General features: G+C 41.5%; 1 protein-coding gene across 1 annotated transcript in view; it reads left to right on the plus strand.

Annotated features, from left to right (window-relative positions):
• Window positions 1–2,095: 2,095 nt before the first annotated feature.
• Window positions 2,096–26,111, plus strand: part of VWA5A (von Willebrand factor A domain containing 5A) — a 35,538-nt gene continuing 11,522 nt past the window's right edge. Inside the window, exons 1-14 of the mRNA XM_047072502.1 lie at window positions 2,096–2,182; window positions 4,345–4,402; window positions 4,522–4,724; window positions 5,028–5,250; window positions 5,373–5,548; window positions 5,829–5,943; window positions 9,571–9,740; window positions 9,993–10,081; window positions 10,286–10,430; window positions 10,893–10,972; window positions 18,163–18,277; window positions 18,970–19,134; window positions 19,413–19,513; window positions 19,809–20,062. Of these exons, the coding sequence (XP_046928458.1) occupies window positions 4,360–4,402; window positions 4,522–4,724; window positions 5,028–5,250; window positions 5,373–5,548; window positions 5,829–5,943; window positions 9,571–9,740; window positions 9,993–10,081; window positions 10,286–10,430; window positions 10,893–10,972; window positions 18,163–18,277; window positions 18,970–19,134; window positions 19,413–19,513; window positions 19,809–20,062 (1,879 nt within the window). The 5' untranslated portion in view covers window positions 2,096–2,182; window positions 4,345–4,359. The remainder of the gene's footprint in view (window positions 2,183–4,344; window positions 4,403–4,521; window positions 4,725–5,027; window positions 5,251–5,372; window positions 5,549–5,828; window positions 5,944–9,570; window positions 9,741–9,992; window positions 10,082–10,285; window positions 10,431–10,892; window positions 10,973–18,162; window positions 18,278–18,969; window positions 19,135–19,412; window positions 19,514–19,808; window positions 20,063–26,111) is intronic.

Consider the following 26,111-nt stretch of genomic DNA (forward strand, 5'->3'; position numbering starts at 1 on the left):
CATTCTTCCAGCCTCTTCCTTTTGTTGACCAGACACTTCGGCCAACAGAAGCTATAGTCAGGAGAAACAATATCAGATGTGATTTCTACCAAGAGAAAAGGATCATTCCCTCTCACAATTAGTTTGATACATGTAAAGAACATAGTCCTAGAGCCTAAAACTGATAAAATAGAATCTGTGCTCATATTGTGCTTTACCATACATGTGTATATACACACATCACATCACGTCAAGATCCACCGAAACTTTAAGAACAACCCAGGGAGGGAAGTGTGCCATTATTTCCATTTTACAGATAAGACAACAAACTCAGAGAAAGTAAATATGAATACATTGCAGAGACCAAAATGAACCTGAGTTTTCATATGTATTATGTTTCTTTACCCTCTACACATTCTCAATAGCAATACAATTCTTTTTTTTAAGCCTCAGACTTAACAGATCATTTTGAAATAAAGAAGACATAGGAAACTTCATCGCTTCTAGTGTTCCTTAGCCAGCAAAATGAGCATAGATATTCTAACTTACTTATGTTGTTAGCCCCAGCACCAAAAAAACAAAAAAAAACCAAAAAGCCAAACAAACAAAAAAACAAAACAAACCCCACAATAACCCAAAAAACAAAAACCAAACACCTTAATTTTATGATCCTGATGAAAAATCCATAAGTGATCCATGACTGGAAGACTTGGTCCCTGTGACCATTGTCCGGTCTCCGGGCCCTCCCCTCTGTGCTGTTAGGAAGGATGCAGTCTTGGGACAAATAACTCAAACTAGAGATTAGAAGTCAATGATAATGCCCATAAAGTTCAGGGCCTACCATACAGTATTATTAGTAGGGCCTAGTGCACAGTAAGTCCTGGGTAATTCAATCTGTTACAGGAATATAATGTGATTTGATGTGATTGTTGATGTTACTGTGAAAGCACTTCACTGGTAAAACAGTCTCTGCCCTTTGCCTGTCTTCTGATTGGTCCTTAGCAGAGACTAGGCGTTGGAAAAACAGCAAACGTTCGAGGGTTAAAGAATTTTCCATTGATCCCTTAATCAAGTACTTTGTACCACTTTGTAACCGGTCCCTAGAAGGGGCGGGTCTTCCTGGAAATTTTGACTGCAGCTGTTTTCCCCCTGGCTGTGACTCAGAGCGCCCAGACTGCGGGAGAAGGTAGGGGATCCCGCAGCCCGCGCTGGGGCTGGATCACACCCCTTAACCCTGACGGCCAAGACGCGCCCTTTCCAGCTCCCTTTCCCCATCTCCAAACCCGCTGGGGCTTGTTTTAACTGCAAACCCAAGGGGTGGGGGAATTTAATCCTGGTGTTCGCTCCCCGGGGGTTTTCTGCAGGTTTGGCAGTTTAGGGGGATCTTGTGGGGGGTGGGGGTGGGGATGAGGGCTGGAAAGTGGATTTAGGCATCTGCTGATTTTCTCAAGGTCCCTCTTCTTTTTACTTTCCTTCTCTTTAACTTTACTTATTTCTCTCTCTCTCTCTGTCTCTCTCTCTCTCTTTCTTGTAGAAGATTGATGTTTTCTCAATTTTATCGAATTTTCTGCTCTGGAAATGGAGTTTCAAACCTCCCCCTACCCCCGACCCCAGTAGGACTGCAGCCTCTAAACCCTTCCCTATAGAAATTTAAGGAAGCGACTCTGGTCCCTTCTGTTAATACTTGGAGGCTGCAAATCTAGGACTGAAAATTTAAAGATTAAATCACTTTCTGTTTCTATCTGAGCTCCACTCCCCTCTTGTCCCCTGCAACAGGCTGCAGGGGTGTGGCCCGCTGCGCCACGAGCGCGCTGGCTCCGCCCTCTCCTAGGTGGGTGGCTGAACCGCTAGGTGCCTGGACTCTTGGATTCCTGAGGGTCCACCTTAACACGCAGCCCTCCGGCTCAATGGGCCCCCCCTCTATTCTCCCAGCCGCCTCAGATTCAACGCTTTGACCTTGGTCAGCTGCTGTGGTCAGTCTTTGCCTACCGTTGCCAGGTGCATTTCTGAAATGGCATCCTGGGGGGCAGAGAACTAGTTCTGAACCACCATAGTTTGTACGGAGAAGGGTGGGGGAGAAGGTGCAGAAAAGCAGATTCCCCTCAATGAAGGATTTGTTCTGGGGTTAGAATTGGGAAATAAGACTGTTTCTTTGTAGGAGATACCCCTCTGCTTCTGTCCCTTCACCTGGAAGCCATCCTTGGTGAGTATTGCCAAGCCTCAGAGATTGGGTTACTTGACACATTTCTTCAGTTGTCGAGGGTCCTGGGTCTTCCTCCTGTTGTAAGCTTCCTACTGATATTTTTAGAAATTTTTCCCTCCCCTAACCCCAGCCCGTCCTACCAGATCTTACCTCAGTCAAGCATCTGCATGGAAGTCCTTTTCCTGACCATTCTTTCCTCTCCCCACAGCTGCTACTGCCCTCTGTGTTTCTATCAAATGGGAGCCATTTCGCCACACTCAGTTTTTTTAAATTGTTTAATGTTTATTTATTTTTGAGAGAGAGACAGAGAGAGAGAGAGAGAGAGGGAGATCATGAGTGGGGGAGGGGCAGAAGGAAAGGGAGACAGATTCCTAAGCAGGCTCCAGGCTCTGAGCTGTCAGCACAGAGCCTGATGTGGGGCTTGAACCCATGAATGGTGAGATCATGACCTGAGCTGAAGTCGGATACTTAACCGACTGAGCCCCCCAGGCACCCCGCCACACTCAGTTTTTATCCAGTTCTTCAAAATACCAAACACAGAATGAAGAGCCTGATTTATTGGCGCTGATCTGTGGACATGGGGCATGGTGTACAAGATGCACCATTGCCATCAGATGGATGAGCGACGTGGACATTGCTCTGGATGGGAGTAGGGTGAGGTTTTAAATGGTGATTGGGATGAGCATAGAGGGCCTAGAAGTAGTCCTCCAGAAGCTTCAGAATCCTTGAGGGGGATGTTGTTCTAGGAAGGAAAGTTGCCTTTCTCATGAGCCTGCATGTTTTTCTGGCCTGTGGGTTCCTCAGTGAAGGTTGGGCTTCCCAGAGCCTCGTCTGCTTCTGGGACTCTGGATAAGTACATAAGTTTCTGTTTTTTTCGGCATTCTCTGTACACCAGACACTTCCATTTTAGCTCCTTAAGTTGTGTTTTCAGTGAAAGGCCCCCTAACTGGTGCTGGAGATTGTAGCTCATGTCACCCTTTGACAGAGCAGGGAGAGGCAAGGTGACCAGTGATTCTGTTCAGAATGGTCAGAGGGCAGCTTCCAGGGGTACTAGGGCCAATGACTAGGACCAGACCCACCCGCTGATTCTCTGGATAAAAGAATCATAGTGTAAATCATAATCTAGATATGTAAATGTATCTTCTTGTTACCATATCACACGAAATAGGTGTCTAAGATTATAATAAAATTTGGAATATGTGGTTAGGATGGCATGATTTAAAATAGAGGTCATGTTGGGGCACCTGGGTGGTTCAGTTGGTTGAGCATCCGACTTTGGCTCAGGGCATGATCTCACAGCTTGTGAGTTTGAGCCCTGCGTCAGGCTCTGTGCTGACAGCTGGGAGCCTGGAGCCTGCTTCGGATTCTGTATCTCCCTCTGTCTCTGCCCCTAACTCACTTGCATTCTGTCTCTGTCTCTTTCAAAAATAAATAAACATTTAAAAAAAATAAAAAATAAAATAAAATGGAGGTCATGTTGCATATGTGATATTTATATATATATCTTAGAATACTTTGGATGGAGGAAACAGTGGTTTCAATTGTGAGTCCCAAAAGAAAAGTCACAAGGTAAGTGATCTTAGTTGCAGGGGACCATTATGGATCAAGACGCTTCTTCAGTGCAGGTCTCTGTTTAGCATGATCCAAAGTAACAGGCAAGGTCTATTTAACAACTGTAACAATTACAGCAGGAGCAATACAAGTCTATTATCATTGATTAAACGCTTCCTGTAGGCCAGGCACTATTCTAAGGACTTCATATATATAAATCCATATATGCATATATGACAAATAGTATATGGTTTTCATTGTGGAAAGAGAATACTGAGTTCAAAGGGGTTAAGATAATTTTAGTTATTCCACCTACAGTATCTAAGGAATGGTATATTTGAAAAAGTGGAACTGGTATTTGAACCAGCTTCAGGGTGTTTCAGAGACTTCCTGTTTATTGGGTACGTAGTGAATCTTACAGTTTACCACTTGGGTCTGGCATTTATAAGGAGTATTACTATTGGCGTCTGTGTCCCCTTCTTCACAGCTTCTTTCTCCTTCCCATTAATCTTCTGAATGTATTCTCGTGCCAGACAGGAGCACATGAGGTCTGGTCTTTGAATAGATAATCCCCAACATATCACTGTATTTATGATGTGTCTTTTCCACAGTAACCCTGCATCACCATGGTGCGCCCTTCTGGCCTACTAACCCGCCAAGAGGAACCAGGTAGGCATGACTCATGACCCTAACTTGCCATTGTATCTTTGGCATCTAGCCCAATGCCTGGCATGCAGGAGGCCTTCTGGTAAAGTTTGTTCACCACTTGAACTCTGGTCTATCTCTAGTGCCATTGAAGAGCATCTGTGTGACCTTGTCCATTCGTGAGTTTGTGGCTGGTGTGGCTGCTACCTTAAACTATGAAAATGAAGAGAAATTTCCTTTGGAGACCTTCTTTGTGTTCCCCATGGATGAAGATTCAGCTGTCTACAGCTTTGAGGCCATGGTGGATGGGAAGACAATTAAAGCAGAATTAAAGGATAAGAAGAAGGTACTGGGGATGAGTAGATTATCTCCTCCCTTCTTATTTCCTTAATGCGTACTCTTAGGATCTCTAGCATATGCAACTTCACAAAAAATGCTGATGTTGAATGCTCTTTCTGCTATTCCCCTCTAGCTGCTATTTTCCTAAAATCATCTGGGGGGAATAGTCCATCAGGCATTCACAGTAGAGCTGTGACCTTGGCAAGACCAATCACAGGGCTTCTCCATCAGTCTCTGTTTTCCGTACCGCTCGTCTCTTCATTTAGCCATGCCACCTTTGGTATCACCTTCCTTTCCCTGTTATCCGTAGGCCCACATCATCTATGAGAGTGCCATCAGCCACCGCCACCAAGCTTTCCTCCTGGAAGAGGACAAGTGCTCCAGGGACGTCTTCTGTTGCAATGTGGGGAACTTGCAACCTGGGTCAAAGGTGGCACTCACCCTGAAGTACGTGCAGGAGCTGCCCCTGGAAGCGGATGGGGCCCTGCGCTATGTGCTCCCAGCTGTCTTGAATCCTCGATACCGTTGCTCTGGTGAGTATCCTTTCCTTTTGAATACTGGTGGTGGGTTATATAATTTGGGAAACCCCCTCAAGTGTCGTAGGGGTGCTAAAAAATATGAGAAGGGAAAACAGAACTAAGGTAACTTCTTGTAGGATCGCCTGAGGACAGTTGCCTTGATTTGAAGACTCCCATAGTCCCTTTGGATGACTTGCCCTATGCGTTCAGCATGACTGCCACTGTCAGTTCCCAGCATGGCATTGAGACGATCCAGTCCAACTGCCCCTTGAGTCCTATTGAGTACCTTGGAGATAAGAAGACTTCTGCCCAGGTAATTCATAAGAAAGTAATGTTGTTGCCAGCACCCCTGTTCTTTGGGTTCTGACCTTGTTCCTCACTCAGTCTTTCCAAAATGTTCCTTACTTTTCCCTACTAAGTAGAGGGAATCCTACTTTGTTCCTTCTTTATCCAGAGCCTTCTCTCCATTCTTGCCCCTGCCGCTGATCATGCTCACTCAAGGAAGAAGCCTGTAGCCCGCAGCTCTGACCTCAGCCCCAGGCAGCAAGCAGTGATAGTTCTAACGTGGCTCTTTTGCTTGTTCCCAAACTCAGATTTCCTTGGCTGATGGACACAAATTTGATCGAGATGTGGAACTCCTGATTTACTACAGGGAGGTGCATACCCCCAGTGTAGCTGTGGAGTTGGGGAATCCTAAAAACAACCCAGGTATTTTCTTTCTCCCTTTGTAGTTACCTCCTAAAGGGTAACTCTTGTCTTGGAATTTCCCTCAAATTACCCTCACTTTACTTTTCTTCTGTCCAGTAGTAGGTAAAACATTCAAAGAGCTTACATTACAGTTAGATACGATGAGTATCATGTGGTTGTGTCTTAGAGGCAAATTTAAGTGAATCAGTAGATAACGGGATCAAGGACATGGACAAATAATTCACAAGAGGAAACACAACTAGTTTACAAACATAGATGGCAATGATCAGTCTCTACAAGTGCAAATAAAAATAAAATAAAATAAAATAAAATAAAATAAAATAAAATAAAATAAAATAAAATAAAAATAACTGGAAATGTGTACCTCCGAATCCCTTTTATCTATTTCTAGTGTATTTTATTTCTTTTATATATCCCCTTATCTATTATCTATGGTACTAAGAGGTACAAACTTTCAGTTTCCAAATAAGTAAGTCACAGTGATGAAAAGTAGAGCACAGGAAATATAGTCAATAAGATTGTAATAACGTTTGGTGGGAGATGGCAAATAGACTTATTGTAGTGAGCACTGAGTAATGTATAGAATTGTTGAATCATTATGTCGGGTACCTGAAACTAATATAACATGGCGTGTTAATTATACTTCAATGAAAAAGTAAATATTCATTTGTGGGGAAAAAATAAAATGAAAATAATGATGTGACATTTTCACTTTTCAAATTATCAAAGATTTCCAAATCCGATAATGCCTGATCATTCATCTCCAGAGATTTTTCATCTCACCCTAGGATCTTAATTTCTAAGTATGTTAAAAACTGGATATAGTCTCTTAATAGTTTTTTAATTTCTTTAATTTCCCTTATTTTCTAAATTTTCCTTACCATGTGTGTACTGTTCCTTATAACTATAACTGGTATAACCCATAGGAGTCTATTGCTGTCTTGGGCCTTCCTGGGCAGCCATGTCCCTGGATTGCAGGGACCAAAGTCTAACTGGAGGTACTGCCACCTCTGAAGCTTTTTTCACATTGGTGGAATGGAAGGATGTTTGGGGACAGTCATAGTCACAATGCTGTAGCTTGGGTTAGGTTCTTACTTCTGTAACTACACTGCTATGAAGACAGTTTCCTGTAGTTGGTCCTCCAGAGGCCATCCTTCTCTCCCGTTGTTAATGTTTGGCCAAGGTCGATTTAGAGCTCCTTAGTTTGCCCTCACTTGTTCAACCATTTTTTTCTCTGGGCCAGTTGTCCATGCTAAAGCCGGTAGAGGGGCTCCCAGCCTCAACCAGATTTGCTCCAGCTCTTCTTCCACTAAGCTCCATGCCCTGTCTTGGTACATTAGTTTTGTCCTTTTGTGCTGTTTTTGTCCTTTCCCCTTGGTGGCTCCCCCTTGGGTGCCCATGAAATACGCCCACAGTAGCGACCTGGTCTTCAGTCAGGATTATTCTAATCCACCAGAGAAAGTTTTATAGTGCTGAATCTTAAAAGGTATGGATTAGGATCTCAGTTCCTTTCCTTCCAAGAAGTTCCCTTGGCCCCTAGGCGGAATTCCTCATCTGTTCTCTATGACGGGCTCTGCGGGCCAGAGTGGGATATCAGGGGAAGCCTTTATGATCTTGTGAATCCCCTTCTAGCAGGGCCGCTCATATCTCACTTTCCAGATCATATATCTGGTCAAGATGACTTTCTGTTCCCATTCATCCAAGGAAGAAAATGACAAGTGGCAGCTTGGCTCACTAAACCCACTGACAGTTCTATAAAATGAAGCATACTACCACATGATGAAAGTACTTTATATACATATGTACATATGTATACACATATTTTAAAGTGTATTTATTTTGAGAAAGAGAGACGCATGATCTGGGGACAGGCAGAGAGAGAGGGAGAGAGAGAACCCCCAGCTGCACTGTCAGTGCTAAGTCCAGTGTGGGGCTCGAACCCAGGAACTGTGAGTTTATGACCTGAACTGAAATCACGAGTCGGACGCTCAACCAACTGAGCCACCCAGGCGCCCCCCTATATATATATATAAATATATATATATCTATATATCTATATATCTATATATATATGTATTTAAACTTAGAATATATTTGACCATATTAAGAACATGATTTTTAAAAAGTTATATGTATAATTTAATAAAAATAGCATAAAAAGTTGGTAAATAATTTTCCAATATTGTTATTAAGAGCTTAGCCTGAGTTAAGGCCTCGATTCAGTTCCTTAAATGTGTATCACTGAACCCTTAACATGATCTTGAGTCAGGTATTACTACTTGGATTGTTCAGATGAAGAAACTGAGGCCAGCAAGCAGAAGAGCTAGGGCTTGAAATGTCTTATTTGAAAATGAGGAAGCAGAGACTCATAAAGGTGAAAATAATTTGAGCCAAGCCAAAGGAATTATAGTAGAAATACCTAGATAGTGCATACTGTATATCTGGCATTGTTCTAAACACATTAAACATACGCACCTGTTTCATTGTCATGGCAGATTGTCTGATTTACCAGTCCAGTGCCAATCCCACTACAATAAGCTGCCTCTTTAAATAGAATGGAATTTACCTTGCCCATTAAAAAAAAAAAAAAAAAAAAGCTACCCTTCCATTCTGTATGCAGCGATTTGGATTTTTTAGAAGTTATTCTTGAACTAGCATTCAAGCAAATATTTGATGAGCTGTGCCCATTTCATTTGGAAGCCAGTTTGGTCATTGGGGTATCCCAAGGGTAAGAGATTAAAACGAGCCACATCCTGTAGTCGTATTGAATGCCAAGGCTACCGAGTATTGAAACCTATAAATCCTGGAATCACTTTATAGCAGTCAGGTACGAGAATTTAATTCTTTGTCCTCTTATATTCTCTGAACTGTAAAACTGGAGTGGATCTGATCACCCAGCCATTCTCACTTCATCTCTGTCTCAATACTAACATTTCAATTCTTGCATCAGTTTTCACTTGTTCCTCAAAATAAAACCAAAGCTTTGACAGCCTGGTAACATGGGTCAGACTCCCATGGTTTCCTTCACAGTGTTGCTTGGATGATGCTGTTAGAGTCTAACACACATCCCACTTCCGGAGAGTATCATTAAATGTTTCATCCCCAAAGCAGAGGACTTTCCTTGGTGTGTATGACACTTATACTTTCAGCTCTTGCAAACTGCCAACATAGGAGTTGCCCATGAGCCTTCATTATTTCAAAAGTATAATTAAAGACCTAAACAAGGACCCACATAATACATTTCCTATTGATTTGATCTGAAGAGAAGGTGTCCCTGCCAATAAATTAGCTCGATTCTTCTGGCAGATTCCAGAACATTTTAACTTCAGGCATTTCACTCAATTACCTCCCTGCTAGGAAACTAGCATCCAATTATATATTTTAATTATTGGTTGTACCTGTGACCTCTACCTTCTTTTTTTCTTCCATATCTTTTCTGCTTCTCTATCTTTTATATGTTTATAACTCACCCCAAACCCTCTGCCAGGATATACAGTATGAAGAGCAAATAGCATTTTAGATTTGGATTTTCTCAGCTCCCTATGTAACTGACTACACCGATTCTTGGGGTCTCCGGTATTCTTGGGTTCCTTTTCATGTTCTGGTGTCCTTATCTTTTCAAATTAGATGGTTTGATGAAAGATCCATCTGCGATGGTGTGTTTCTACCCAAATATCCCAGAAGTTGAGCCATCAGCTATCTGTGGAGAATTCGTCTTCCTCATGGACTGCTCAGGGAGTATGCAGTGCCCCATAAGTAAACAGGATAAATCACAGTTGCGCATAGAGGCAGCCAAGGTAAAGCTAGTTACTTTCTTTTTCTGGTCACGTGCACAAAGGAGGATGAATCGCAAGAGTTAAATTGGGGTCCATCTGGAACTTTCCCCTTCTGAGCTACGTCTAACATGACCACTCTGAGAATAGCCTTGGGATATAAGGGCCTGGAGTCATGAAATGTGGGAAGGCCCACCCCTGTAAGAATTACACTGGGAGGGTCTGTGTGTCTGGGAGGAGCCTCTCTCACTGTCTCCTTGTACTCTCTTCCTTCAGGAAACACTGATTTTGCTGCTGAAGAGTTTGCCTGTAAACTGTTATTTCAATATCTATGCATTTGGATCTTCCTTCGAGGCATTCTTTCCGTAAGTTTCTAGAAAGCCTACAGAGAGTCCAAAAGGAAACTTCAAAGACAGAAGTAGATTGTTAGAGGGGTTCCTTGCACAGTTGACTTTGGCGTTGGGTGTTTCAGGTGAGGTTGTTTATAGTGGGGGTATCTCAGTTCAGGGACTTGATACTGGGTGGTGTTGAGCAGCTATCGTATCACTGGGCGTGTTTGTTTTTCTCAGGAATAGTGTGAAATACACTCAGGATACCATGGAAGAGGCACTGAGGAGAGTTAAACTTATGCGGGCGGACCTAGGGGGCACGGAAATCTTGACACCGCTCCAGGTCATTTACAGAGAACCTTCCACCCCGGGCCACCCCCTACAGGTAGGAACACCTGGAACAGAGCCAGCAGAAGGCAACAGAGAGAATGAAATCTCTGTTCAAGAATCCATCCCCCTGAGCTTGGTTGTAGGTTTGTTAAAATAGGACATAAAATTCAGAGTCTTCTATCATACAGTGAAGAGAATAAGACAAGAGACAAGAAGCGTTTAATAGAATTCCTTTCCTTAGCTCCGTGCTGTGGGCGGTGGGTGGTGGAAGTTGTTTTGTGGAGTCCCACAAAAGTTTTAGATGAGACGAGAAGGGGGAGGTGATGAAAATCCCAGGTCCCAAACAAGCCGTGTGAGAATGTGGTGCAAGTGACCATGGAACGTTAGGGACCTCACACCCGTCTGAAGGGGCTGTAGTCTCTGGAATGAAACAGTTGATTTTTCCCAAGGGCAAATTCTGGCGTCTTAAAAAATGATCTTCACAGAGATTTGACGAATGTCTTCTTTCTATCTACAGCTTTTTGTCTTCACAGATGGAGAAGTTACTGACACGTTCAGTATAATTAAAGAAGTTCGGAACCACAGACTGAGGCACAGGTAGGAAGAGAATGTGAGTTCTGGGTGACTGACCCGGGTGGTGGCACATGTAGTTTACTGCCAATTGCTACCAGGGTTGACATTCCTTTCAGAGGAGAGAGCGATTCAAGAATTTTAGTTTTACTAGCTAAAAAGCTTTTTCTATATCATTTTCCCCTCTCTAGTAAAAGATAAAAGTCATTTTCTAAATAATGTCTAAACCATATGGAAACAAAAATTGAATAGTAAGACAGTTTAAAAAATTTTTTTAATGTTTTATTCATATTTGAGAGAGAAAGAGACAGAGAGTGAGTGGGGAAGGGGCAGAGAGACGGAGACAGAATCTGAAGCAGGCTCCAGGCTCTGAGCTGTTAGCACAGAGCCCGATGTAGGGCTTGAACTCACGAGCAGTGAGATCATGACCTGAGCCGAAGCTGGACACTTAACCAACTGAGCCACCCAGGTGCCCCAAGACAGTTTTTTTTTTTTAACTATAACCATTTTTATCAAAGTAAAACATACACAAAACTACACAAATCACAAGTATACAGCTGGGTGAATCACAGAGTTGATCACTACCAACTTTTACCTCTCCAAAGGAAATAGCTTTCCTGACCTGTAACACCATGGATTATTTTTGCTTGTTTTCAAATAAAAATAAGTGGGTTATACAATATGTTTTTGTTTCTGTGTATTTTACTTCTTGCCCTCAGTAGTATGTTGATATTCGTACCTATTTTGCATGGAGCCGTGGTTAATTTTCATTGGTGTGTAGTATTCCATAGAATAATAGTTATATGTGTATGTATGTATATATATATATATAGAGAGAGAGAGAGAGAGAGAGAGTTAGATCTATAGTTCACATGGATTTTGTGTGTGTGTGTTGTATGAAGTAGGGGCCAATTTTCATTATCTTCTCATGTTGATTTCATATTGACCCTGTACCATTTATTGAAAAGTTCTCACTGATGTACAGTGGCATTTTTGTCACAGATAAACATCTACACATGTAGTAATTGTTCTTGGATTCTTTGTTCCATCCCATTAGTCTATTTATCTAGACATGTGCCAGTACTATACCAGATAAATTTACGTAGCTCTCTGATAAATATTGATTTCCAATAGAGTAAGTCTTCAACTTTGTTTTTTTTTTCAAGATTGTCTCAGCTGTTCATGACTCTTTATATTTGTATTTTAGAATTCGTTTGTCAGTTTTTACCAAAAAAAGGAGACTGTTGAGATACTCAGCTGCTCATGACTCTTTATATTTGTATTTTAGAATTCGTTTGTCAGTTTTTACCAAAAAAAGGAGACTGTTGAGATACTCAGCTGCTCATGACTCTTTATATTTGTATTTTAGAATTCGTTTGTCAGTTTTTACCAAAAAAAGGAGACTGTTGAGATACTGATTAGAATTACATTGACTTTAGGGGTGCGGCTGGCTCAGTCAGTAGAGCATGTGACTCTTGATCTCGGGGTTATGAGTTCAAGCCCCATCTTGGGCATAGAGATTACTTAAAAAAAGGAGAGAGAATTGCATTGATTTTATAGATCAGTTTTGGGACAAGTTAGTGTTTGTTATATTGAGTAGTCTAATCTATTTAGATGGTGTGTCCATCCATTTATTTAGGTCTTTCTTGATTCTTCTGAATGTGTGTTTCCAATATTTTATTTAAAAATTGAAACCTGTAGAGAAGTTGGAAGAATAGAACAATAGACACTCATATACCCTTCTACCAGAGGTCCGTGTTTTAGCACATTTGCCTCACCTATTTTTTGTCTGAAATATTCGAGAGCAAACCACAGATACTGTAATTCTTCATATGCAAATAATAACGCACCTTATCTTCTAAGAACAGGGACATCCTGATGAATAACCACAATGAAACTATTAAACTCAGGATATCTAATGTTGAGATGATACTATCTAAATACAGGCCATATTTGCCAAGCTTTCTAATACTGTCCTTTACAGATTTTTCTTTGTTTGTCTTTGCTTTTGTTCCCAGAGGAAATCTAAGACCAAACATTTTATTTCATTGTTATGTTTCCTTAATCTTCTTTACTCCGGGAGAGATCCTCAGCCTTTCATTATTTTTCATGACACGGATATTTTTAAAGAGGACTATCTAGTTATTTTTGTAGAGACTCAATTTATGTTTGTGTTTGATTACTTAAATTCACGCTTAGGTTAATATTAAATATTTTGGGAAGAAATATTCCAAAAGTAACATTGAGTCTGCTGATAGGCTTTGACCACTTCGTTAAAAGGTGGTATCTGACAGAAAACTTGGAAATTTTGGTAAACATCTTGTTCTCAACAGATGTTTACTCTGTAGATCCAGCATTCATTGATGATTATTACCCAAATATTATTGTCAGTGGTTACAAATGGTGATTTTTAAGTTCTGTCAACTTTTCCAGATTAGTTGGCATCTTACTGTAAAGAAGCGTTTCTTGGGGTGCCTGGGTGGCTCAATCGGTTGAGCATCCGACTTCAGCTCAGGTCATGATCTTGCGGTTCATGAGTTTGAGCCCCACATCAGACTTACTGCTCTCAGTGCAGAGGCTGCTTCGGATCCTCTGTTGCCCTCTCTCTGCCCCTCCCCTTCTTGTGCTCTCTCAAAAATAAATAAACATTAAAAAAAAAAAAAAGATGTTCCTTCCCCCTCCCTCCCTCCCTTCCTTTTGTTGTGCGCATATAGACTTTGGGATTCTTCCAAAATTTTGGATTGTTTTTCAATTTTTTAAGGTTCATTATTTTCAGTTTTCATTTAGATTTTCAAAAATTCCAGTTTTGGCCAGTGGGAGCTGCGTTTCACTTGTTCCTATGTCTTTTTCATGTGTCTCTTTGGTGTTTGAATATTTCCTTTCTTTCTTATAAAAGAGTACAGACTCATCTATACTTTTCCATCCCTATCGCCAGTTATTTCTACAAGAAGCCTAGTTTCTTTCAGTGAAAATGACAAATAGAGGTCAATATTTGAGTATTAGGCATAACTCTGTTACGGGGCTGTTCTTGATTGTAGCCATTTTTGGCAGACTGAACTAGCAACTATTAAAAGAATTTGTTTTAACTGATACCCCTACTTCCAAGGTAATAACATAATATTCTTTCTCTTTTTTCTTCTATTCCATATTTGTGCCTTTTTTCCTCTATGGTAACAAACCTGGTTTCCCATAAAATTAGTAAATGTACTCATTTCCTTAATCCAACAATACATACAAAATCTCTCTGTAATGTTTTATAATTCTCTGTGTAGAGGTCTTCATGCGTTTTTTATTAGATTTTTCCCTAGGTGTTTGATACTCTTTTGATTTTTAAATGTTTATTTATTTATTTTGAGGGGAGGGCAGGGGCAGAGAGAGAGAAGGGGAGAGAGAATCCCAAGCAGGCCCCACACGGCCAGCAAAGATCCAGACATGGGCCTTGATCCCACAAACTGTGAGATCATGACCTAAGCCGAAATCCAGAGTTGAACACTTAACTGACTGAACCACCCAGGTGCCCTAGATACTATCTTAAATAGTATTTTTAAAATCATTTTATTTACTGGGCATTTATTTCTTTTTTTTTTCTTTTTTCTTTTTTTTATTTTTTTTTTCAACATTTATTTATTTTTGGGACAGAGAGAGACAGAGCATGAACGGGGGAGGGGCAGAGAGAGAGGGAGACACAGAATCGGAAACAGGCTCCAGGCTCTGAGCCATCAGCCCAGAGCCTGACGCGGGGCTCGAACTCCCGGACCGCGAGATCGTGACCCGGCTGAAGTCGGACGCTCAACCGACTGCGCCACCCAGGCGCCCCACTGGGCGTTTATTTCTAAATAGAAATTGATTATAATAGCTTTTAAAATTTACATGGACCTTTTATTCAGTGACTTTGCCTTATTTAAATATTAATTCTAATAGTATATTTGCAGATTCTTATAGATTTTATTTTTCTTCCCTTCCCTTTTGCCATGGAAAAGAACTTTAGTATAAACCTGAATAGATGTGGTCATAGCTGGCATTCTTTCCTTGTTTTGGACTTCAGAGGGAACATGTTCAACACTGCATCAATAAGTATGATTGTTGGCTATAGGTTTTTTTGTACATATCATCAGATTAAGGAAATTTTATTTATTTTGAGAGTTATTTTTTCTTTCTTTTTTTTCTAACAAAAACCATGAATGATTGTTGAATTACATCAAATGCATTTTATGTATCTGTTGAGATGAGTGTTTGATTTTATCCTTTTTTTCTTTTCATGTGTGACTTATAATGACTAGTATTAGACCAACCTTGCCTTTCTGAAATAAACCCAAATTAGTTGTGATCTATTAACTTTTTTTAATGTATTTTTGGATTCAGTTGTCTGGTAACTTCAGGATTTTTTTTCAACTTTAGGATTTTTACATATATTTTCATGAGAAACGTCAACATATATTTTCTTATACTATTCTTGTCAGGTTTTGATGTCATTGTTATTCTGGCATCAGAAAATGAGCTAAAATTGTCTATTTTTCTATTATCTGAAAGATTTTCTTTTTTAAATGTTTTTAAAAAACAATTTTTTAAGTTTATTTATTTGCTTTGGCAGAGAGAGAGGGAGAGAGAAGGAGAATCCCAAGCAGACGCCATACTGTCAGTGCAAAGCCCAATGCAGAGCTCAAACCCATGAACCATGAGATCATGACTGACCTAAAATCAAGAGTCAGATGCTTAACCGACTGTACCACCCAGGCACCCCTCTTTATTAAATGTTTACTAGAAGTTGTCAGGAGGCCTTTTTTGTGGGAAATTTTTTAAATATCTTTTTTTTGAAATGCACTATTCCTACTTTTATACATTTTTGCTTTTTATGGGAATTTGTATATTTTATCTGAATTTTAAATGTCTTTGGATAAAATTCTCTTATATTGCCTTATGCTGTTGTTAAATTTTGTAGAATCTGTGACATATTACCTTTTCATTCCTGATGTTGGGTATTTGTGTCTTCTTTGTTTTTTTCCTTGCCCTAAATGTTTGTCAATTTTAATAATCCTTTCAGAGCACTTTTGAGGTGTTTTTTTTTTAACCCTCTCTATTGTATGGTAGTTTTTTCTATCAATAATGTCACTCCAATCTTTATTATTTTCATTTCCCTTTAAATTCTTTGGATTTATTGGCCGTTCTTTTTCTAACATCTGGGGATGGATGCTCAGGCAGTTGAGTTTTAGACTTTTCTTTTCTAATGCATGCATTTAGATGTATACATTTAAACATATATATCTGAATCCTAATTGGGATCTGTCATTTTCCATTGGCATCCACGTAAGAGTAGTTATCATTGCAATTTTTTAAAGCCTAAATTATTCAGAAGTATCGTGTAATTCCCCAATATTTGGGGATTTTCTATTCTTTTGTTAGGTGTCAGATATTCTATATGAAAAGTTCTAGAACTCCTCTGAGCCTCTAGATGATGTTCTCTTCCCTCTGCGAGGATTGACTCTTTCCTTCTGACAGGTTGGGAGACTAGAAGCAGAGCATCCTAGTCCAATTAGAGCCAAATGAGCTTCAGACATTTGACAGCTAGTTCCTTTCAGATTCATCTCTACCTCTGGGGAGTAGTTCTGCAGGGTTGTGTTAAAAAAAAGCCCTGAGGTGTCTGTAAGGGCAACTTCTGTTTGGAAAGTCCAAGTCTGAAACCGCTTAGTTTTTCAGTCTTTCGGGCCATCTGTTTTGTACTTGGCACTATCTTCAAGGGTAACAGGTAACCAGATACCAGTCCCATCTCTCTTGGCCTCTCTCCTCTCCCAGGTCATGGCCCATACATTCCTATTGTCTTTGAAGCCATTTGATGTTTTCAAAAAGATGGTTAAGAATATTGTATACAGCTTTTCCAGTTCTCTACTGGCTGAAACTTTGGCTTTGCTGCGAGCAGTACTGTCCTATGGTGTTCTCCTTTAGGTCCATATCATATATTTAAGTTCCATTTCACCTGCTTGCTAGCTGTTTGGATAAATCAGCTAAGCTCCCTATCTCAGTTTCCTCATTTGAAAATAAAGACAATAGCAGTATTTTTCTTATGGGTTTGCTGTGAGGGTTAAAAGGGTATACCTAAGTAAAGCATTAGGAACTGTGCTTCACATACAACATGTGCTAGATAAATTGTTGCCATTATTATAATTACTATCCTTATTATTGTCACCCATAGGAAGCACTTAAGTAAGTCCTAGGCATGTTGTTAGCCATCCATAACTATTGTTTAGCTTTAGTTTTACACATACAACACTTAAACATTCACATAAAAGCCCTTCATAAGCCATAAGGAATGTAGGCTACTGTTGCAATGCCACACTGGAAATTTAAAGATGATAATATCAAGATGCTGGCAGGCTGTGGTCTCTAGGGGCATTGTCACAGGTCGGTCACTCTAATTAGAAGTCTGGTTCTTAGCCCTACAAGTTCAGAATGTTATGATGTCACTAGAATTGGGGATGATGACTCACACTAACCCCATTCAAAAGAGACTGATGCATAAGCCAAAATTTCAGTGCATTAATTTACAATGAGACGTCTCCTTGTCATGCCTTCTAAAAATGCTTATATTAGTGTTGCCACTAATAGGCAGTTTAGCTGGGAAGCCAAATTGTAATTAAAAAGCTATTTAGTGCATATGGATTATGGCAGGGAGAGAACTCTCCAGCTAGAAGAGCAGGAGGTACCCTTTCCCACCCTGGGACTGGTCTTGCCAGGGCAGATATGGCTCTAGTACAATGTTAGCAAGGCACTGATGATAGTGTCTCTTTGATCTTACCTCTCCCACTTTCTCCCACCGTTCTTTGGATTTATTATTAAAATAATTGATGAGGATATGGTCCGAAGATTTTTTTTTTTTCTGCTTCTAGGATCAGCGTAATATATATTGTTTTGCCAGGGGGATCTTATGGTCACATAGACCAGTGCTCAAATGTCATCTCTACCATTTGGTAGGTGTGTGATCTTGGGCATATCTCTTCAATTTGTTGGCCCTCAGTTTCTTATCTGCAAAATGAAGCATAAGTCTGCCTCTTAGGAGTCTTGTGATGATTAAATTGCATCATTAATTTAAGGCATTTGGTCTCCTGATTTGGGTCAAGGAACTAGACTATTTATCTCTTTATGTATTTTTGACTATTATGTGTTAATTTATAATTTCCCTCTGTAGTGTCTGTCTCTAACCTCTCATCCTTGTACAATTGCAGATGTTTCTCCTTTGGGATTGGAGAAGGAGTCTCCACCAGCCTCATAAAAGGCATTGCCCGGGTAGGAGGTGGCACTTCAGAATTTATCACAGGCAAGGACAGGATGCAGGCCAAGGTGAGGACAGGCCTTGTGTTCAGAGGGCCTTGTGATCCAGAGGGAGTGTGGAGCGGGGGTCGGGGGGAGACACAGCCGCAAGGGCAGAGGCAACATCTTGACGCCAGAATTCATTTTCTTATACCCATAACGCCTTGGGCTATAATACATAGTGGGGCTCCTTTTGACCTGATGTAAATGGGGCCTACTGCAGTTTCTGGAGAAATGGCGTCTGGTCCTAGTAGTTGGAACCCCAGAGACAAGATGCCAGAGGAGTTCAGGGCTTTGTGTTTAAGACCAGAAAGAAACCAAGGATTGTGACCGTCATGATCCGGATTCTAGATGCGTGCTCAAGGAACACTTTGGTGCTCTATCCTATCCTCCATGCAAATGAGACGAAGAGAACAAGAAGGACGAAATGTAGTATGTTTGGTAGATTGGCAGAGGCAGTCAATTCATATTCCCATTTGATCAGTGCACACAAGGGAAGGCATCTTCTTCCTCTGCTTATGTTTGTAAGTTCCTCTTTCCGGGGTGCTGCCATCCTTTACTTTATCCTCCCTTACGCCTACCACCTCCTAGGACAATATTACGGAATAGGCATAACATATACAGTGTTGCATAGCACCTGGTGCATAATAAGTATTCAGCTGATAGTAGTTATTATTGCCGTTATTATTTTTTTGCTTAGTCTGTTCTCTGTCTTCCACCAGGCACTTAGGGCCCTGAAACACGCTCTACAGCCCGCAGTAGAGGATGTTTCTGTGAACTGGGATTTGCCTCGTGGTCTGTCTGCTAAAATGCTTTCACCAGAACAGACTGTCCTCTATAAGGGTCAGAGGTTAATTGTCTATGCCCAGTTGACTGGGACCATGCCGGTGAGTTCCAATTCTTGTTTGTTCCTCTAGTCAGGGTAGTTACGGCCCCGACCTCTGCTCTAGACAATTTTCTTAAAACTGGTGGAGTCTCATCAAATGATCACACTTGTCGGGTGGAGCCCACCTACCCCCTTCTCCATGATTTCAGTTTCTGATTTCCTGAGCTACCTGGGTCCTAGTCAGAAATTTTAATGTGTTGGGTTTGGAGGGGCCCCAGTTGTGACCTTTCTCTTGGTGACCTCTCCCTTCCATCACATCTACTCTTCTCTACTTTGCAGCCAGAAGAGGGAACAGGAGAAGTTTGCCTCAACTACACACTTCAGGGCAAGAGTTGTGAGAATAAGGTGACATTTTCCCTACAACCCAAGCTTGATGACAAGTGAGAATCCAGTTTTCCTTCACTGTTTTATTTTATTTTATTTTATTTTATTTTATTTTATTTTATTTTATTTTATTTTTGGGGGGGGGTCTCTGCCATCCTTGAGGGTTGACTTCTCTCTCTTAATTTGGGCCTCAATTGTGTCCCTACAAACACTTCTCCTTTCCGACCCATTCAAGCTTCTCTCTCCCTTTATCTGGCTTTTTCATCCCTTTGCCAAGGCTAACTTTTGAGGGCCCTGAGGAACTGGTATGTGTGTGCTCTTCCCTAAGTCACAGGGGTTCTTTTCTTCTAGCTTCACTATTCACCGCCTTGCTGCCAAGGCCTTTCTCCAGAGCATGGACATAGGCTTCGGGGAGACTCCAGCAAAAACTAAAAAAGATGTGCTGAAAGTCAGCATTGACTGTGGAGTCATAAGCTCCCACACAGCTTTCATTGCCATCAACAAGGATGTCAACAAGCCAGTTCAGGGGCCCCTGGCTTGTAGGGACATTCCAAGGCCGGTTCTGCTGTGTGCTGCTGCGCCGATGCCACAATGCAAAAGAGTTGGTGAGTGGGTTTTACCCCATTTGAACTCATGTGACACAAGGGGCCCTAGATACGTAAACATGTCATTTGAAGTAAAAGCTTGTGAACTTGAATTTTTTTTCCTTGCCTCTCCACATCTAGGATTTCTGGCTGCTGTGGTCCCTTTCTAGGGGACTAGAAAATATCCCACCGGCAAGGAGATTTTAAATAATCCAAGGGGGAAAAAAACAAGAAAAATGAAAACAGAAAGTACACATACACATTGAGTATTCACACAGTCTAAATCTGAGGCTGATGTAGCCTATGGAGAATTAGATGGGTAATGATTATACAGGTGGCTGATGGTAGTGATTTGGTAGTGTTAGGGAATGGGTGTCTCAAGCGTCAGTCAGGTGGGCTTGAGTACAGATATTAGGGGCTTGAGGGTTAGGGTCAGGTAGAGAAATTCCCTGGGCAGGATTCTGTGGCCAGAGGGGAATGTGTGATGTTGGTTGTAGAGGCAGGCTTCAAGTTGCGCCCAGATTTTTATTTTAGTGGTACCATTTATTTAAATAGAGTAACTAAAAAAACAGGAGCCAGTGTAGAGGGTAGTATGTTGAATTGTTTTTGAGTACTTTGAACTTGAGATCCCTATGGCATATTCATATGAAGATGTCCAGTAGAAAGATAGATAGATGGTTCTGCCATTCAGAGGAAAGCTCAGGGATGAAGATACACATTTGGCAATATTTAACATGTAAGTAATAACTAAAGTCATGAGAAGAGATGAGATTATCAGAAGGCATGTACAGAGTGAGACGAAAGGGGGATGAAATGGAAACACCGAAGAAAACCCAGTATCTAGGGATGGGTAGTAAGAGGATTCCCCACACCAGAATGAAAAGGAATGAAGTAGGATGAGAAGAAGTGAGTGCACATCCAAAACAAATGAAATATGATTTTAAAAAGTGGAATTATCAAAGTGTAAGATACTGCAGACAAGTCAAAGTAGAGACTGAAGGGGGACCATTGGGTTACTATCAGAGAAGTTCTTGCTGCTGTAATCAAGGGTGATTTCATTGGCTTCGGTCAGGAAAGAATCCATATTACAGGACGTTAAAGAGTAAAGAGAGGTAGGAAATGAATGTATAGACACTTTTGATAAACATGAAGCTGGAAAGGGAATGGAATAGAGAGTGGTGTCTACAGAAGTTGTAGAGTTGAGGTGGAATTTTGTGTGTTATTATCTCTTTAAAGTTTCAGAATGGGGGAGATTTGAGGATGCTGTAATGCCCAAGTCAGAGTGTCAGCAGGGAGGGCTGACACTTTTGGGGCGGGGGGAATGGGGTAGCTAACTGAGACGGGTGTCTGAGGAAGTGGGAGATGATGACTTCTAGAGCAGCAGTGAAATCCAGGAAGGACAAGTATTAGGACACTCGCCCACTGTTGCCAGGAAGGAGAGGAAAGGTGGTGGAATTTGATTCCAGTTCACAAACTGAGAGGCAAGTGCTTAGAGTTTCCGTCTGATAGGTTTTCTGTAGTTTTAGTGAAAGAGACAGCAAGACTAGCTACTGAGTCTGAGACAAAAAGAGGTAGAAGAGAGAGTTTGAGGAAAGGGTTTCAAGTAGCTCTGTGGACAATTAGTGCAATTCCCAGGGAAAAATAAAGCCTTTGCCCAGGAGTGTTGAGGGTCCAGTTTAGTTCTGATTCTTTGCCTTTTTTAGTGGCACCAAACTAGCAGAGAGGAGCACAGTCCATGTGATTCATTTTGGCAGGACTCAGCAGCTTTGGTGTAAGAACAAAGGGAGCAGAGTGTTGATGTACCGGGGTATTACCGGATGGGTGTCATGAAAAGGAAATCAGGGACATGGAATTGAAGAGAGTGGTTAGGTGTTGGACCTGGAACTGAAGCTAAATAGGAGAGAGACTAAAGATAAAAGGAAGGGGACTATAGGGAAAAAGCAGAGGCGACACAGATATAGAGGTCCAGATGAAGTCAAAGACCAGGCAAAATAGAGATCTCTGAGTTAGAAGGCTCCAAAGATTGGATACTGTATTTAAAAAGTGGGATTTTTTTTTTCAATTTGCTTTTTTTTTTTTTTGTACAGGTGGAACAATTCTGCTGGATAACAAGATTCTGGCTTGGGAGGGAGTGGCTGAGGTTGCAGCCATTTGATTTGAGAAAGTTAAGACGCTTTGAATGAGGCTGCTGGATAGGTTATCTACAAGGGTACTGAAATCTCAAGATGATGGCAGGCTGTGCAATGAAGTGGGAGTCTAGAAACTAGCATTCAGATGCTTTTGTGAATAATGGGAAGTGACAGAGAAGGTTGGAGGTTGACAGCAGGAAGAGTATGAGGAAGGTAATCCAAGTGAGGGTGGAGGAGTAATGAGCTGGAAGCCACCTTTGTGACTAACGAGGTTGCCAGTCCCACCTCCCCAACCTGGGTACTTAGACTATGGTACCTCAGGAGAGTGCCATATGAGAGGGACAGAGAGAGAACAGTTCTGGGAAGAAGAAGATTAGTTTTAAGTTAAGATAAGTAGTTGGAAGAAGCCTCCTGTAATGAAATGAAAGATGCAGGAAAGATCATTGTCGGATATCGAGTGTTCAGAGGACACAGCAGGAAGGGCTCAGGAGGTAAGGGTGTGTGCAGGAGGTGGGCTCACAGGAGAAGGAAAAAAGATGGTGGCTGAGGCAGACATGCATAGGAGGACATGTGTCCCACTTTCTCAGTGCCCTTTGCCTATATAGCAGAGAGCAGACGGTGCCTCAGTCTCAATGTCTATACTGGTGGTTTTCAGCTCATTTAAAGGCCTCGTCCTCCTACCCACCTCGTGCATCTCGGCCCACACGGACCAATCAGTACTTGAGCATGTCATGTTAGCTGAATGTTCACAAAAGTCTCTGTAAGCCCATGGTTAATGAGGGCCTGTGCTCTCCAGGTGAGCATGTTTCCAGGGACTTTTCCTCACCCATGTTTGTCTATCACATGTATAAGACTAGACACATTCAGCCCTCTGGGTCATAGATCAGAGAAGAAATGCATGTTTCTCAAAGAGACTTCTCCTGAGATAGAAAGAGCTCATTGTCCTACCAATAGGACCAACTTGGAGACTCACCCTACAGGTGAGATGGGACTCATTGCTCTGCTCTGATCTATGGGGACCAAAGAACTAATCTTCAACGCTTCTGCTTCCCTGGATTTCTCTAGCCGGAAGGTAATCTGTTTGAAAAGTGGCAGGCAGAGGATGAGATTTGTCCAGTCCCTATGCTTGCCAGGGTCAGCCCACCTTCACTACTCTACAATACAGGACCCTGAGACTACCCAGCAGAGTGTGGGTTAAGGCCTGGCTGAACGCACCCCCTTTGCCATCTCAGCTCATCCAGCTTGCCTGCAGAACTCTCCCGCCCTCCCGCTGCAGAACTCTGCTGCCGCCCCGTTTGGGTCCCCGCTGTACTGGTCAGTCTTCTGCAAGTTGGATTTGAGAGTAGATCTTCCTGATGCTGGCCACTCACTTTCTTTCTGTCACCAAAGGGTGTTCCTCAGAACACCAGCTGTGTTCCAAGCAGCTGGACTTCTCACGTACAGGACAAACTGAGTCAAAGTACATTTTGCCACTAAGACGTGTCTTTTCTACTAAAATAGGCTTAAAGGCAACTTCTTTCTAGTGTCTGATTCTTGTAGCAAGAATTTGTGGTATACAGTTGTTTAATTGTTGAAACATCTTCATTGCCATTTACCCTCTACTTATTCATTCCCTTTAGGCTGCTAGTTAAAGAGAGGACTTTATGGTCTCAGGTGGAGTCAGATCCCCGTCCTCCCAACTACTGTGGGGTTTTAGGCAAATTAAATTCACTTCCCAGAGCCTTAGTTCCTTCAGCTGCACAATTACTGACCTCACAGGGTTGTCATGAGAAAATTCTTTTATTTATTTGTTTATTTATTTATTTACATCCAAGTTAGCAGATAGTGCAACAATGATTTCAAGAGTAGATTCCTTAATGCCCCTTACCCATTTAGCCCATCCCCCCCTCCCACAACCCCTCTAAGCAACCCTCAGTTTGTTCTCCATATGTTCTCTGTATGTCTCTTATGTTTTGTCCCCCTTCGTTTTTATATTATTTTTGTTCCCCTTCACGTATGTTCATCTGTTTTGTATCTTAAATCTCTCACATGAGTGGAGTCGTATGATATCTGTCTTTATCTGACTAATTTCGCTTTGCATAATACCCTCCAGTTCCATCCAGGTAGTTGCAAATGGCAAGATTTCATTCTTTTTGATTGCCGAGTAATACTCCATTGTATATATACACCACATCTTCTTTATCCATTCATCCATCAATGGACATTTGGGCTCTTTCCGTACTTTGGCTATTGTCAATAGTGCTGCTATAAACATTGGGATGCATGTGCCCCTTCAAAATAACACACCTGTGTCCCTTGGATAAATACCTGGTAGTTCAATTTCTGGGTTATAGGGTAGTTCTATTTTTAATTTTTTGAGGCACCTCCATACTGTTTTCCAGAGTGGCTGCATCAGTTTGCATTCCCACCAGCAGCGCAAAAGAGATCCTCTTTCTCCGCATCCTCGCCAACATTGATTGTTGCCTGAGTTGTCAATATTAGCCATTCTGACAGGTGTGAGGTAGTAGGTATCTCATTGTGGTTTTGGTTTGTATTTCCCTGAGGATGAGTGATGTGGAGCATTTTTTCATGTGTCGGTTGGCCATCTGGATGTCTTCTTTGGAGAAGTGTCTATTCATGTCCTTTGCCCATTTCTTCACTGGATTTTGATAAGTTCTTTATAGATTTTGGATACTAACCCTTTATCTGATATGTCGTTTGCAAATATCTACTCCCATTCCATCAGTTGCCTTTTAGTTTTGCAGATTGTTTCCTTCACTGTGCAGAAACTTTTTATTTTGATGAGGTCCCAATAGTTCCTTTCTGCTTTGGTTTCCCTTGCCTCCAGAGACATGTTGATAAGAAGTTGCTGCAGCTGAGATCAAAGAGGTTTTTGCTTGCTTTCTGCTCTAGGATTTTGATAGATTCCTGTCTTACATTTAGGTCTTTCATCCATTTTGAGTTTATTTTTGTGTACAGTATAAGAAAGTGGTCCAGGTTCATTTTTCTGCATGTCGCTGTCCAGTTTTCCCAGCACCACTTGCTGAAGAGACTGTCTTTTTTTTTCCAATATATGAAATTTATTGTCAGATTGGTTTCCATACAACACCCAGTGCTCATCCCAAAAGGTGCCCTCCTCAATACCCATCACCCACCCCCCCTTCCTCCCACCCCCCCATCAACCCTCAGTTTGTTCTCAGTTTTTAAGAGTCTTTTATGCTTTAGCTCTCTCCCACTCTAACCTCTTTTTTTTTTTCCTTCCCCTCCCCCATGGGTTTCTGTTAAGTTTCTCAGGATCCACATAAGAGTGAAAACGTATGGTATCTGGGCGCCTGGGTGGCTCAGTCGGTTAAGCAGCCGACTTGGCTCAAGTCGTGATCTCACGGTCCGTGAGTTCGAGCCCCGCGTCGGGCTCTGTGCTGACAGCTCAGAGCCTGGAGTTGGTTTCAGATTCTGTGTCTCCCTCTCTCTGCACCCCCCACCCCCCCGTTCATGCTCTGTCTCTCTCTGTCTCAAAAATAAATAAATGATAAAAAAATTAAAAAAAAAAGAAAACATACGGTATCTGTCTTTCTCTGTATAGCTTATTTCACTTAGCATAACACTCTCCACTTCCATCCACGTTGCTGCAAAAGGCCAGATTTCATTCTTTCTCATTGCCACGTAGTACTCCATTTTGTATATAAACCACAATTTCTTTATCCATTCATCAGTTGATGGACATTTAGGCTCTTTCCATAATTTGGCTATTGTTGAGAGTGCTGCTATAAACATTGGGGTACAAGTGCCCCTATGCATCAGCACTCCTGTATCCCTTGGGTAAATTCCTAGTAGTGCTATTGCTGGGTCGTAGGGTAGGTCTATTTTTAATTTAAAAAAAAAAATTTTTTTTTAACGTTTTATTTATTTTTGAGACAGAGACAGAGCATGAACGGGGGAGGGTCAGAGAGAGGGAGACACAG

Source organism: Lynx rufus, unplaced genomic scaffold, assembly GCF_022079265.1.
Source record: "Lynx rufus isolate CCGP_SWC_20201006 ecotype Redwood Valley unplaced genomic scaffold, mLynRuf1.p SCAF_9, whole genome shotgun sequence".
NCBI classification, from domain to species: Eukaryota; Metazoa; Chordata; class Mammalia; order Carnivora; family Felidae; genus Lynx; species Lynx rufus.